The sequence below is a fragment of the Nothoprocta perdicaria genome, unplaced genomic scaffold (genome assembly GCF_003342845.1).
Source record: "Nothoprocta perdicaria isolate Ctin4 unplaced genomic scaffold, notPer1 scaffold_301, whole genome shotgun sequence".
NCBI classification, from domain to species: Eukaryota; Metazoa; Chordata; class Aves; order Tinamiformes; family Tinamidae; genus Nothoprocta; species Nothoprocta perdicaria.
In genome coordinates this window covers 104923-119310 of record NW_020455535.1, presented here as the reverse complement: position 1 = coordinate 119310, position 14388 = coordinate 104923, and the positions used below count along the sequence as shown (strand labels likewise).

Here is a 14388-nt window from a genome sequence, read left to right as displayed (position 1 = left end):
TCAAATGGCATCAGAAGCGAAAATGCCTGGAAAGGCATTGTTAACTTCGACGACACAATATTTCTGAGGTCTTGCTTAGCAGGAATAATTAAAATGACTTATGTAAGATAAGTGTCATATCTCTGTCAGCAACTAAATGTTAAATGTTGTTATAAGCTAATTACTTCCTTGAATTGTAAAGAAATTCATAGTTTTGTATTTTAACTGCTAAAAGATGGTGTCTGGTGGCTGATCCTCATCTCGCCCACGCTTTCTGGCAGCCCATTTCAAGCAACTTCAGTGCAATGAGATTTGTGGGTGAGAGAAAAGTGTGGAGCTCGGGGCCCGCAGAGCCTGTCTTTGCTCCCGCAGGAAAGCGAAGCCTAAGTCAGAATCTGTTTCTGACGTTAAACCTGTTTCCTAAACAAGTGAAAACTCAGCCCAGTGATGCTGGGAGTTTCCCCTTGGGCTTCTGTGTGCAGACTGAGGGGCTCGCTTTGCATCTTCCCCGGCCTTGGTCCCTTCCTCTCCTGCCAGGGTCCAGGTTTCCTGGCCATCCTTCCTTTCCTTCCTGGAGAATACGAGCAGGGAGCCCGAGCTGGCCAAGAGGTTAAGGAGGATAAAGGGATGAAGAGGCAAGTTTCACCCCCACCCCTTCCACACGTTCCTTGGAGAAGGACAATATTTGGGGGAAATGCAACTTCTTGTGTAGCCTTCTGCTCTGTTTTTGTATTATTTCCTTAGCATCCACAGTTGGCAGCTTTTAGACATAGTCTATAGGACTAGGTGGACCTCTGTTCTGGCTCTGTGTGGCCATTCCTATGGCTTTCCCATCTATTTGGTATTAAATAGGCATGGGAATAGGATTTGTAGGCCTGAGACATAAAGCTGTGCTCTGTGCAGAGCTTTCCCTCCACACCTCTGCCCTCTTCTTCCCACCTGACCTCTCAAATTAAATGTACAAATGCAAACATACAGGTACACATGCAAAAGCAAGGAGGAGTCACAGAGAGAAAATCATTTTCAATAAGGGTCTAAAAATGCTGGGTTTGCAATGGGTTTTTCAATAGTATTACAGCCTACCTTTCTAAAGGTCTTACAAATCCTTGCATGTCATCTTTTGTAACCCCACAGTACTAGTTATATTTTGTTAGTTACTTTTTAATAATTTCTGATTTTTTATTCGGAGTGGCTTAACTTTTTGTGTTTCTAAGTTTTCTATGTTACACTAGTTTTCCTGGACGCTTTATATGGAGGTTTGTGCTGCTCTGGGAATGTTCAGATGAAACTATAGTCAGACAGTTTGCCCAATGACATCTGTTCGGCAGCATAGCTTTACTTGGCTACAAATGACATATTTAATTGAATGAAACATTTCAAATACGCTTTGACAGCTTTCCAGCCCAGTATCTCCAAGCTCGCTATTTAATGAAAATATGCCATCCTAGAAGTGTCACAGGGAATATAAAGAATTTGTTTTGTGAAAGGCAGCACTCTGATGTTAGAAAAGAATGCATTAAAATATTATGTCTGCCGCTTGTGATACGTGCTGCTTAGCTTCTGAAACATCGCAGTGTTTTCTAGGGAGTCTTCTGAGGCAGGCTTTTGCAGATTTTACATGTGCATATTTAGTTCTGATCTGCATTCTGCATGCAAGATAAGTAAGTTAAGCAAAGCCCCCAAATTATCTTGTGCAAGTTTTAGTGGCTAAGTTTTATAAAGGGAAGTATGCATTTCATAAGAAACCACAGTATTGTCAGCTGAGGAACAGATCCATGGAAGGGGAGCCAGAAGTTTGGGAGCTGTGTTAGTCTTTAGTCTAGCCAAAGCCAATTCCCAGCACTCTGGGTTGTATAAATTTGTCTGGGTTCAGCCTGCGGAGTAGCAGTGCACTTTGCTTTTGATCTTTGCCATGGATACTTCGGAGATGTAATAGTCTAGTGGTTGTTTCCAGCCTAATGTTTAACTTTTGGCACATGGATTCAGAGCTTCACAGCCACGGCCATTATTCTAAGTTAAAACTGCTTAATGTGGCTAACACAGAAAAATAATTTTGAAGTGCTCAGACTGCATCGTTTGCCCAAATGAAGCAGATTGTGGTTTCCATCAAATATTGAGTAGCCAGTAACCCCTGCGGTGCCTCTTTAGCTGACACGACATAGTTGGACCAGTGGTGCCCCTCTTGGAGGTGGCTGCTTCTCTGGGCAGACTGCCTGGCTGAACTGATAACATCATTTCTGCTGCTGGAAAAGGCCAACTCCCTTGCTACTCTACTAGGAAGCTCCTAAGGGATAGTGTCAAATACTCCTAGTGAGGAATTCTCATGGGTAATTCTGTGAGAGATGCTGAAAATGGATAATTCTGCTCTCAAATCCAGAGTAACTGAGTTGGTGTCTGGAAGGTGAGCGTGCCTGTGCCGTTGACATGAGCTGCCTGGTGGAAAGCCCTTTCTGACTTTGCTTTCTGCTCGTGTGAGACCCGCAGGTTTGTAGATGCAGAGAAGTGAGGGCGACCCTTCCTGCTCCTGCTGGAGGAGTCTCAGGGTAACTGAGATTTCTTTTGAAGACCCTGGAGATTTTTGTACAGAAATTTCAGAGATATGAATTGGGTAACTCCAGGTAAAATACTTCTTCAGTTCAGATGTCTATTGGCTATCGAGCAGTTCAATTAAACCCTTTTAGGAGTTCATTTAGGGACTCATTTTTCATATAAAAATCTTCTTTTCTGTGGTTTCCAACTCTTTCTAGCTGTGCTGCTTATGCTTTTATAAATCCAAATATCTTTTGTGAACTTCAGAGTGAGCAATAGTTGCAAACACCATGAAAATCCCTCAGTGTCTTGAAACATTTCCTGCCATCCCAATCACATAACGTGGACGGATCTCCAGGCATTATCCTGGATTACCCTATCCTTATCATGTACCTAACCTACCATTATCATGTACTTAACAGCCTAATTGCTTTTTTAGCTGATAGTAGCCTTTTCAGGGTGCAGAAACAACCGGATTATTATTCATTAGGCATTCTCCAGTTGTGTATAAGACAGAGAGAAGCGTTGCTGCTCTTCCTGTCATTCCTTCCCATGTGCCTTACAGGTTTCCTTGCTTCTTCCTTCAGTGGCCATCTGAGTGGAAGCAAAGTGATGCTGTCCCATTAAAACTACAGTGTGTTTTTTGGCCAAACCTAAGCCATTTCACAGAGGGAGCTGCTTTTTCCCCATCTGCTTTCTTAGAAAACATGTTGTGTTTCTTCTAAGGGAGAATATGTTTGCACCGCAATATTGGTTAACGAGTAGTCTCTTCATTAATGTTTTGGCATTAGAAGGAAAAATAAATACTGCAGTTTTGGCAAGTAATCCTTTGCCCTACATGTTCCAGCGAGCGATGGAAGCAGCGTGTGCAGCGAGAGCCCGGAGCAGCAAGGGAGGCCGCTGATGTGCTTGGTTTCCTTTGCATGTGCAGGGAGGTGAGGTTCCTACGTTGTTTTCCGAGCAGTAGTGAGGAACCCGGAATGCTCTCGCTCACCCCTTGCTCCCCAGCCCAGGGTAGGAAAGGGGCTTTTCCCCCCATTCAGAATCATTTGCACACACTATTATTTCACATTTTGTATATCCAGATACCTCATACAGTCGGAGTTTGTGTTTATGAGTATTCACTCTGCTTGTGGCAGGCAGAATCCCACTGCTGTGGTGGAGAGGCCGGACTCCGTAGCCACAGGGCTACACGAGTTCCCACGTCGAAAGGAGTGGGGAGGTTGTTGCAAGGCAGCCTATGATGAACTCCAACTGTCCATGTGAAATAGGCTACTTGCAGGCTACTTGCCTCTCCCTAATAGTGATGTTGCGATGCTTGGCTGATTGTCCAGCTGTTATAGTTGTATTTTGCTCCCCTCTTTTTCTCCAAACCGTGGTGCTAATTAAGCTCTGCAAATTTCAGTCTTGCAGGTTTTCCAGTTGCGATGCTGCCGTCCCTCCACGGCACACACTAGAGTGTAGCAGATAGAGTATTATAGAGACATTCAATGGGAAAATGTCCAAAAGCATTTAAAATCACTTAAGATAATTAAACAGGGGGAAAGGATGTGGTGTGTTTGGAGGATATGGAGTGGTTTTGTGAGTAAGATGATGTTAGGTGCCTGTGCATGGAAAACTCATTACCCGTGCTTCGCTTGTTCATTATATTGTAATGAGAAAGGAGAACTGGAAAATGCCACCGGCGGGGAAGCCTTTCCGGGTGATCCTGGCACGGAAACCAGCACTGCAGAGGCAGCAAACCTAATAGACTTGTTTGTTTCTCTGAATACATTTTTTTGCAGAAATAGAGCAATTGAAGAACTAGCAACTAAGCCAAGCGTAAAGGTCAAGATGACCTGAGTGGAGATGCTGGAGAATTAATGGATCGTGGTGGTGGTGTCGGTAGGCAGAGGTTTCAGTGACATTTTTTATAATTTTTGTATATGCCATCCTGTTCCACTCTCTTCCCTCACTCCTAGGCAAGGTTTAAATTGGATTGCAAAAGGGCTTTTGATAAGAATTTGTTTAACAGAGAGAGACGGCTCTGGGGTAGAGGAGAAAACAGACACTTGATCGTTTGGGAGGAGAAGGAGAAGCAAATACGAATAAAGGTCAGTTGTCTGCCTGACTTCAGGCCTCGCATGCGAAGAGCAGGGAAGCCCCATGGGCAGGTCTTGCACTACCCATTTCTTAGTGAAATTAATTCTCTTAATAGAGTATGTAGAACAGTTGATGGTCACTGTGTCATAAGATTTAATATTCTTCTTGAAGCAGCACCTCTTGCAGTAATGTCACGACAGAAAAATTTCAGTCAAAACTAAAAGGTTAACCAAAAAAGAACAGATAAAGAGCACGAATGCCAGAGGTGTAAAAGCAAATGTTTCTCTCCAAAGTTCAGTAGATGGTTTGCAGCACCCTCCCCACATCATTAAAAGCTACTCTGAAATATTACAACCAGAGAGTGCATTGCTGTGATGTTGGACCCTAGAACAGAGATGTGCCCACATGGCCGTATTTGAAACTAGAATTAAAGTGAATGCCGGGGGCTGCATCTCCCAACTGTAGGATGAGGAAGTGGAGTCGAAGAAGCCGAACCAGAGCGCACATCTCAGTGCTGTCAGTCCCTTAGCATCAGTGCACAGTACCCAGCATGTGTTCCCGAGGCACGTCAGATGTCAGAAGCAAAATGCCACATGTCTGTAAAGCTTTATCTCAGAGTCAGGGCTGCTTTCCTCTTACCCAAGGCTTTAAAGACAATGTAGAGCTCTTCCCAGAGATGGCCTGGAGTGTTTCCATTCTGGGACACGGGGTTTCAGCCGGTTGTTCAGTTCCTGCTGCACCTCGCTGCGTGTCGGAGCCCTTCCTGGCTGATGCTCCGTGGCAGCGGCGCCCGGGGCTGCCCCCGAGCGGAGCGCGCCCGGTGCCCATGGGCCCTGTGCCCGCCTCGGGCAGCAGCCCCGCGCCCGGGGTCACTCGCTGGCACCTGGACGGTGCTGACAGAGGCAGAGGTTCAGCATTTGAGAGACTTGGTTTCTTCTTCCTCGCCTGGTATCGTGGTGGGACACACCGCAGTCTGGACCCCATCCGGACATCGTCATGCCCAGCAACACATGCAACGCATTTGGATGCCCATGGCTGTGCGTGACTCCATCACACAAGGCAGTGTGTGTATTTCCTTTTGGCTCCATAAAAAAAGAGCCATTCTCCTTATCCCTCTGTTCAAGATGGGCAGCAAAACTGGTTTCATCCTGGAGGAGCAAGCAGCAGCCCTGTGGGCACTGGTGTTCTTGGGAAGAGATGCGCCCTGTGGCCTTCGCCCAGTGACTGCTCCCACGTCGCCGTGTCTGCTCCTGCTGCAATAACGCCTCCGTTTTTCCCAAGTAGCACCAGCATGAACCCGGGTCTTGTCGTTTTTATGGCCTGATATTGCTGTACTGGGCAACTGGTCAGTTAAGGGAGGCTTTGATAATAATCTGCACCCATTTGAATGATCTGTGTACCAAGAGGAAAAAGTAACTGTTTCAGCTAGTGGAAGTGCGACTAGGAGAAATGAAAGAAAGGCTGAGTTTCGGGAAATGCGTCGTGACAGCAACATCTGTTCGAACACAGACTAATCTCCCTTGGAAAGTGGTGGACTCAGCACTGCCTTTGATGTTTGAAAGTAAACGAGACGAAAACTAATTTGATCTCCAGCACACTTGGCTTTCAGGGAGGCAGCCTGCATGATCCATTGGATTTTCCCATCTCCAGCACCTGTGACTCCGTCTTTCTGACACTCCCTGGGTGATGAAGTATCATTATAACCTTTTGAAATAATATATTGGTGCTCGGAGAACGCAGAGTGATTTTCTCATTTGTAAGTAAGAGGCAGTGTGTTAAATTACCGTTCCTGGTATTAACGGATTGAGTAAAGAGCCTGATGTATTAAAGCGGGGTATTTCTCTCCTCCCAAGCAAGCCACCCAAGACTCCACACCTTGGGGAGGCTGGGAAGGGAAGGGTTGCAAGTTTAAATACTGTTCATTGTGTTCCCGGGGCTTAGGTGAGTGGAGGCAGGTTTGACAGGTAAGCCTGGCGCTGATTTACGGCAGAGGAGGAAGCCCCTGCTCTACCTGCCATAGATCAGGACTTGTCATCTGGGGCCTTAGGAATTTCTCCATGTTATTCCACTGTGGGAAACACGGACAGATCTATGATCTTGGCAAACACAGTGTCTAAATACATGTTAGTTTAACTCAAGAATCCTATTTTTGCATCTTCAAAGAATTAATTAGAAAATCATGGTGTTCCTTTAATTGATTTTTTTGCTCTTATCCAGCAGTTGGTGCAGTTCCTGAGGGCATTTGTTTCTGCTGCTTCAAGCGGTGCAAATAAAGGATAATGGTCTGACACTGCTGAGCTCTGTAGCTGACAACATTTGAAACTCCAGACGTGGTGATGAATTGCAGTATGATATATTAATGTTATTTTGATCCCTGCTCTTTAAAAATTACATTGATCCAATTAGGTTAAGTAGCTTGCCATCTAAATTAATTTACTTTCATCTATTAATCTCCCTTACTGTGAGTCAGAAACAGAAATGTAAATCAATTTATTATATTACATATCTTTTTGAGGAAGGCAATTAAATTACCTAACAGATACATATGGTGAATTTGTTGTGCAAGATGTTAAACATTATCACCATGATGTGGGGCTGAAGAGCACCTCTCTCAGTGGTGGAATTTGAGTGCTTGTTGCCCTTATTTTGGTAACCTTTCAAGAATGTCTTTACATGACTTGCCGTCCCCAGGCGCTAGTGCTACATGCTTATTCTGCTCCATGGCTTTTAAGATATTAGGCATTTTGAAAGTGGGATAACAGCTTCTTTTCCTGCCAGAAATGGTTTGTTGGCTCCCTGGTGGCCTGTCTCGTACAGGTCCCCAGGCCCTACAACGCTCACAGAACCTTTCCCCTGGCTGGCTCTCACACCAGCGCTAGCACCGTGCGCGGCACAGAAGCAGACAGAGGCTGTAGCCATAACGTCTAAGTTACTAAAGCCAAAGAGCACTAATAGATATTCCTGAAAAGCCTTCTCATGTCCTAGAGGCCCTTGAGTTGCATGGGAAGTTTTGTGATTCGAAACCTGTTTTGGCTGCTACATAAAGGCATTTTTGCTTCATTAAGTGCTCCAGGAGTGGCACTCCATCATCTTGGCGCTCTTGCCAGCCCTGCCTTTGCCTCACTAGGATTCTTTCAGTTCACTGCTATTTCCATCAGACTAGAAAGCAACCCTTCATGCTGGAGAGAGGAAGTGATGAGAGCAACACCGGGGCTTTGTTTCACTCCTGTGTTTCCTATTTAGTATCTAGAAATATCCTCAAAAATACACAAAAGAAAGTGAAGCATCAGTGGCAGGGACTGAGAGCCAGCAGTTGAAGACTGGACATTGACAAATTCAAGCTGGATCAGAGCTGCACTGGGCGTAGTTAACTGGTAAAAGCTTAGCAGGACTGTGGTAGTTTCTTCATCATGGGAAATCAACACAAGAGCTGTATATCCTGACAAAACACAGTCTCGTTCCATCATAGTTATTATACTAGAAGCAGGGATTAATCAAGGCAAATGATCTATGTGATGTGGGACATCAGATTGCTGAACACAGCGCTCCCTTCTGGTATTAAAATCCATGAATCTATGAAATATTTTCTAGACTTGTGCCTGAGGGTAGAGCCAACAGAAGCAGAAAGGTCACCTTTATCATCACTGCTGTCAAACACTCTGCAAATAGCAGAACACAAACCAAATTTATTGCTCAATCGCTTTGCCCTTATGCTACATCTGTTACCCTCTCCCTTCGCCTGCCTTTTGTCCCATTAAATAAGAATTGCTCTGGTGTCCTGAGTGAAATCCCATCTCCAGATAAGTGCACAGCAAATTTCTACCAACTTCAGAAGCAATGGGATTCTGCCTTTTGCCTTCATGAAGGCAATGGACCCCTGCTAAGCACTGAACTTAGTCACCCTGCTCTGTAAATAGTGGTTATAGCTAAGAAAGCAGCTGCTCTTTCTGGGAATGGGAATGGCAGGCTGGGAATGTAGACACAGCATGATGGATCTCAAGCAGGCTTTGCAGGGGTGAGATGAGCATGGGTGCCAAGGGCTGCCTGAGATACCATCAGATACCTCATCTCTATAGAGAAGGCAGGTGAAATATCTAGGGCATCACATTGTCACCAGCTGCTTGTTGGTTTGATTTGGTTTACTTTGGTTGATTTAGGCAACCAAATCCTGTTCTCAATTTGGTGGACGGCCAGGATCCAGAACCCTTCTTGTACGACTCACCAAACATCACTGTGTTTTGACATGTGATAATACTCTAATATTTCCTACAAGCTGGAAAATTTCAAGTGAGAACCTATGCCTGAATATCCATGGTGCTGGCTTTTGTTATCTTTATCAGTTTATTTATTTATTTATTGCCTTGTTTCATTAACCTTGTTTCTCTTCTGCCTTAAAATATGGACTTTTGGAGACAGGTTCTCTCTCTAATAAATGACATTAAGATTTGATTTCTTCAAATATTGCTTTTCCATTTGACTAAGGTGTTTGTCCAAATCAAGCATGTTTCTGCTGAGGGCTATCGTTGAGCACCTGTGTTAAGGGCTAGAACAGAGAATTTTTTCTTCCTTCTGACCTTGCTGGAATTGCCCTTTAGAGAAGTAACTGAGAAAGAGACCCATAACAGGGCTCTAACCGGGCTGAGCAGAGGCTGCTTTTGCCATTCCATGAGTTTACTGCTTGGGGAAACTTTAGGTAATAACCACACATAAACCTTCCCGGATGTTTCTGGAAACCTGGAATAGCAAGTCAAAATTCTGGGTGTCGTTGCCAAGCCGGGAGGGGAGGTGTGGAGTGAATGAGAAGACAATATCTCCCTGGTCTCGCTCACTGTTTTTCCTTGGTTGTCAATGGAAGAGGCTTCTTTCGCTCGCTTGAGCTACACACATCTTTGGGTGGTCACTTGCTGATGAGTCCAGCACATTATAGAGTAAAATGAGTAACGCAGGGAAAGCATTTCCCTTTTCCAAAACCACCATTCCTTACCGATGTCTAGGCTTCAGATTTAATATGAAACGTGTTGAAAATTGCCTGGAAGATTTGGTGTTGAAATGTGCTGACATTCAGTGCTCGTTTGGAAGAGAAAACTGTCTGGAAGCTTGTAATCCTTTTTACAATTAGCTCAGGTAGAGCTTGCGTGCTGGAACTTTGGTATTTGAAGCTGTATTTGTCATTATGCCACAGAGCTCAGTTCTGCCAGTCTCATTAACGCCCAGCTTCTGTTGTCACCTCAGACGGCAGCACGGAGGGGCAGAGCGAAGGCAACTAACGCTGCCGTGGCGCTTTGTTTGCCTTTCAGGGGCCTGCTCGCCAGCACCTTCACAGAAACGCACTACCTGGGGGACGGCTCCGACGTGGTCCTCACGCGCAATCGCACGGTAAGGCCGCGGTGGTGGCGCTTCTGCCCTAAACCTGGGTGCTCCGCGGGCTCCGAGCGGCGGGAGCGACGGCTGAGGTGTGATCCTTGCTTCGTGTTGCCTTTGGTGCCTTTCTCGCTGCTGTGATCCCACGCATGGATTTTTAGGGAGGAATTTTAAAGGGAAGCTGTGGCGGTTATGGCCAGGTGACTGATAGAAAGTGTGAGATTCATTCAGCTTGTCGGAAACATGCCCATTAAATTTTCATAAGAAGTTGCAAGCAGCCATTGGTGAAGAGTTAAGGAGGAAAGTCCTGGTTCCGTTAGAAAGGAATATCCGCTTTTTGTAGCGGAGATGCTCACGTCAGAGGCCTGGGTGCCTTTCCACATTGTGGAAGCCATGGTTGAGGTCTGGGGGAGGTGGGTGTTTGGGTTTATTTTTTTTAAAATAGACCTTAAGACTGCTCCATGCACCTGTACACATATATGTAAACACACACACATGATTATATACCTATTTATAGGGAAATGTATCTCCCTTGGTAGTTAAAATCGTGTTAAAAACAGCACAAAATGCTTTTTATCATAAATAATTTAAGCTGCTTTTTAACAACAAAAACACTTTAAGGCAGTAAAGTTTTTGTCCTCTGACAGTATGAACGCCTTAATTAGAAACGATGCAGCAAGTGATTTTAATTACAAAGTTTATCTTTTATCAGCCTAAGAAGTTCCAGCTCCTATGGAGCGTTTGTTATGTTACGTTATTTATTTATTGGGTGTAACAGTAGCAGCATCTATCTGCACGTTCCCATCCAAAATGGGCTGTGCTGAAGTCAGTGAAAGGCAGGATTTCTATACATGACATCTTAACTCAGAAGAAGAGGCTCTGTTATATCTCTGCGTTTGTGAGTGTTCACTGTTTTCTCATTGCTGGATGCTCCTATATTGTTCAGAATAGGAATGGTAAAAAATAGGCATCTGCTTTAGAACAGAAAGGCTACCTCTCTTCTTTAAGGAAATAAAGGAACAATGTAGACAGCCCTTTGCCAGCTTAATCACCACTATGTTTAATTTTAAAGGAAGATATGGAAGATCAGGCTTTCTCTTAAAAGAATAAATCTATTTTGCAGTTGCAGAAATTGCAATTCTTTTGCCTAACAGCATTGGTAGGAAACACCACAGACTGGTTTCTTAAAACCTCTGGACTGCTCTTCTGCCATACGCTTACTTCAAGAGGCATAAATAAAGTTACTTTATTTAAAGTACTAAGATAAAGTTACTTTATTTATGCTTTCAGGCTGCACCAGTGTCATTGTAGGGGGATCAATGTGTTCGCCTCAGGGCAGGGAGGTGTTTTTTCTTTGTTACCAACTGCATGACTGTAAGTGATAATAGAATGAAGTAGAGGACTCGTGCTCGAAACTTTGATGTCCATAGCAGTTGCGACTGAAGCTCTCATCCCAAGAAAGCTCAGTCTACAATTTCCTCTCATTTAATGTGGCTTTCTCATTGCTAACGTGTTACTGGGTCTTTATGAGCACAGAAAATAAAAAGCCCCCAAAATAACCACTGTTACCCTGTTTCTGACTGCCCATTCACTGAGAAAAGCCATTAAGAGTTGTATTTGGAATATCACTCGCAGCTGTTCGGTGTTTAGTTGCTCATGCTGGAAATAAGAAATGCTCCAAAGAAGTATTTTTCATGGTACAATCTAATTTGCAGAAAAATTCCTATCTGCATTACTCCATTTTGCCCCAGCGCTTTCCCAATTATTGCTTTCTTTAACAAAATCAAGGTGGTCTTTCCAAGTCCACCGAGTGAGGCTTTGTAACTGAAAACCATGGCCCGACACAGAAAAGGTTAATTAATGCAGCAAGATAGATGTGAATGAAGCGAGTAATAAAAAGCCATGGTGAGATGGCTGTCAGCTTGAAGCCTGAGTGATAACTTGCCTTTGCACTAATAAGATAGCAACCTTTTACAATAGTGTTTTCAGTTTCCAGGTGGCATTCAAAGGAGCCACGAGAGAAGAAGTGCTGGACGTGACACAGTCATTACTTTCCAGCCAGCCCCATAATTGGGAATGTAATATAACCTTTAGTCAACAATAAAATTAACCTTGATTCCAGACAGATATGTGTATGTGCTGCGAAAGTATCTCTGTTGTGGTTGCCTTTTGCAAGCTGTGGATTATTAAGGAAATACAATAACCTAGCCACAAAATGAAATTGGATTGTTGCCTCTTAAAATAGGAGACCCTCTTATTCTTGGTTCTTAATAACGTGCAGCCATTCAGTTGGGTAATTCAATAAAAGGTTTCCTTTCCAGCATGCTTCTCTTCCCCTTCATTTGCTCTGGGAGCTTTTTCCTAACTGCAGGGTTGGGACTCACTTTATTATACTTCCTTTTATACGTAGCTACCTCCTATAGATATACACACATGTAAATTACCTTTAATAAAAATATACAAGTCTATAGGAAGTAGTAAAGCGTGTCAGTTGATTATTGACTTTAAAATATCTCATATCATAACCCTTCTTTGCTGTGTTACTTTATTTAAAGCTATCACAGTCATGCTTTCTAAACACTGCGGACCCACTTAAAAAAAAAATCCCCCTGAGGTTTTGCACTTGTGGATCCTTTGGACAGTTAAGGATGGTGTATATTAGTGGAGATGGGAAAGATGCTTTGATTCTGAACACTGTAGCCTAGATTAAAATGTGCTTTACAATATAAAAAAATAAGTATGGAAAATCTTGGTAAGATGAGGTATTACAAGGGGTTTGGGCTACTGAAATGTTTTCTCTCTTTTTTTAATTAGGGTCACTGCTATTACCATGGCAATGTGCAGGGGTACCCTGATTCTTCCGTCAGTCTCAGTACCTGCTCTGGACTCAGGTGAGCTGGTTTTTCAGTAATGCATGAGCTTCTCAAGAAACCATCCTAGCACTGGCAGCGGTTTTGTTTGTCCTTTGAGAAGTCTACCACCATGGATTTATTTTTTTAACATGTTGCTACTATCTGTTTAAAAAGATTCTCCCTGTAGTGGCTCATAGAGGACGATATAAGAAGAGGATACAATGTGGGAGTTGTCCTTGATGCCCCATGTGTTCCACCTGTCATTAGCAAAATCACTTCCAAAAGACACCCGTGGAGCTCAATAATTTGTGTTCATGGCAGGAAAGATGCTTCACATTAGTGTGTTAGCTACTTGCTAACAGAGGAGTAACAGATTCGCATTGCTGAAGACAAAATCTCTTCTGCATTTGAGGAAGGAACAGGCTGACAGCGTTTAAGCCCACAGTGGACACTGTTCAGGAAACAATTATCTTCCTTACTTGGACAGTCCAGGGCCAGTATTTACTCACAGAGCTCTTCCAAATCACAGTAATTAACTGTAAATTGGCTCTGGTGTTCTGTCTCAAAAACCCGGTTTTCCTGACAGATTTCCAGCTTTCTCAACCTTTTCTGAGTTTGTTTAATTTATCTGCAAGCACCACGAGTAGCTGGAGCCTTTTTTTCCCTTGCTTTTACATTTTGTGCTCTAGGAGCATTATGAAGGCCTTCCAACGGGTGCTCTGGGATGAAGAGCAGCAGGGAGTGAGCAGTGTTGCTAGCAGGGCTCCCATCCCCACCAGTGGCACCCGCTTGCCGTGGGTGCTCTCCAGCAAGGAGGAGGCTTTTGTGGGTGCTTGGGAATGGCTCTGGCATCTTCCACAGGCTTCCATTAATTAATCCATTGCATGATCTATGACGGTCAGCATTAGCCGGTCGTTCTCACAGTGTGCAAAAAAGAAAAAAACAGATTATGCAGTGTTGTCTGAATTTGAATCACCACTAAAGCAATTGCATCGCTGCAAGGTCCACGGGGCAGTGAGAATTGGCACTATGTGAAAGAGCATCTGAACCAATTTTTTGTTCCAGAGATACTTAGAAAATTAAGAACTCTCAGCAGAAAAGACTCTTGTCAGCATTTAATGCATTTTCTTCTTGAATTTGTTTGTTCTCTCCTTGCGCTCCCGGAATTGTGCTCACAGAGTCATTTCCCTGTATTAGCTAGTCAGATATGGAAGGCCACATACATTGGCAGCGACATTTTTCTACAGTGACATTTTTCTCTCATCTGGCACAATTGCAAATAAATCCCCAAAGTACAAGCTGGCAGAATTAGTCCCATTCCCTGCAGAACAAGTGCAGCAGTGTCTTTGTCAGCGCAAGCTTTCACAAGCTTCCCTACCAGCGAGTTTTCCTCGAGCAGGAGGAAAGCACTGGAGGACAGGGATCCATCCCGGTATCCTTGCCCATTTAGCTGCTGCACACACTGCTCCGGCGGGCCCGGCGAGTGCCCGTGAGCGATAACAGTTTTGTGATAAAGGTGCCTGTTGACTACCTCTGCAAAACTCATTTCACAGCCTGGTAGCCAATAGTAATAACTTCCAATCAT

At 44.0% G+C, this 14388-nt stretch overlaps 1 protein-coding gene across 1 annotated transcript in view; it reads left to right on the top strand.

Annotated features, from left to right (window-relative positions):
* Positions 1-14388, top strand: part of ADAM12 (ADAM metallopeptidase domain 12) — a 121059-nt gene that overhangs the window by 37437 nt on the left and 69234 nt on the right. Inside the window, exons 3-4 of the mRNA XM_026042442.1 lie at positions 9888-9966; positions 12766-12842. Of these exons, the coding sequence (XP_025898227.1) occupies positions 9888-9966; positions 12766-12842 (156 nt within the window). The remainder of the gene's footprint in view (positions 1-9887; positions 9967-12765; positions 12843-14388) is intronic.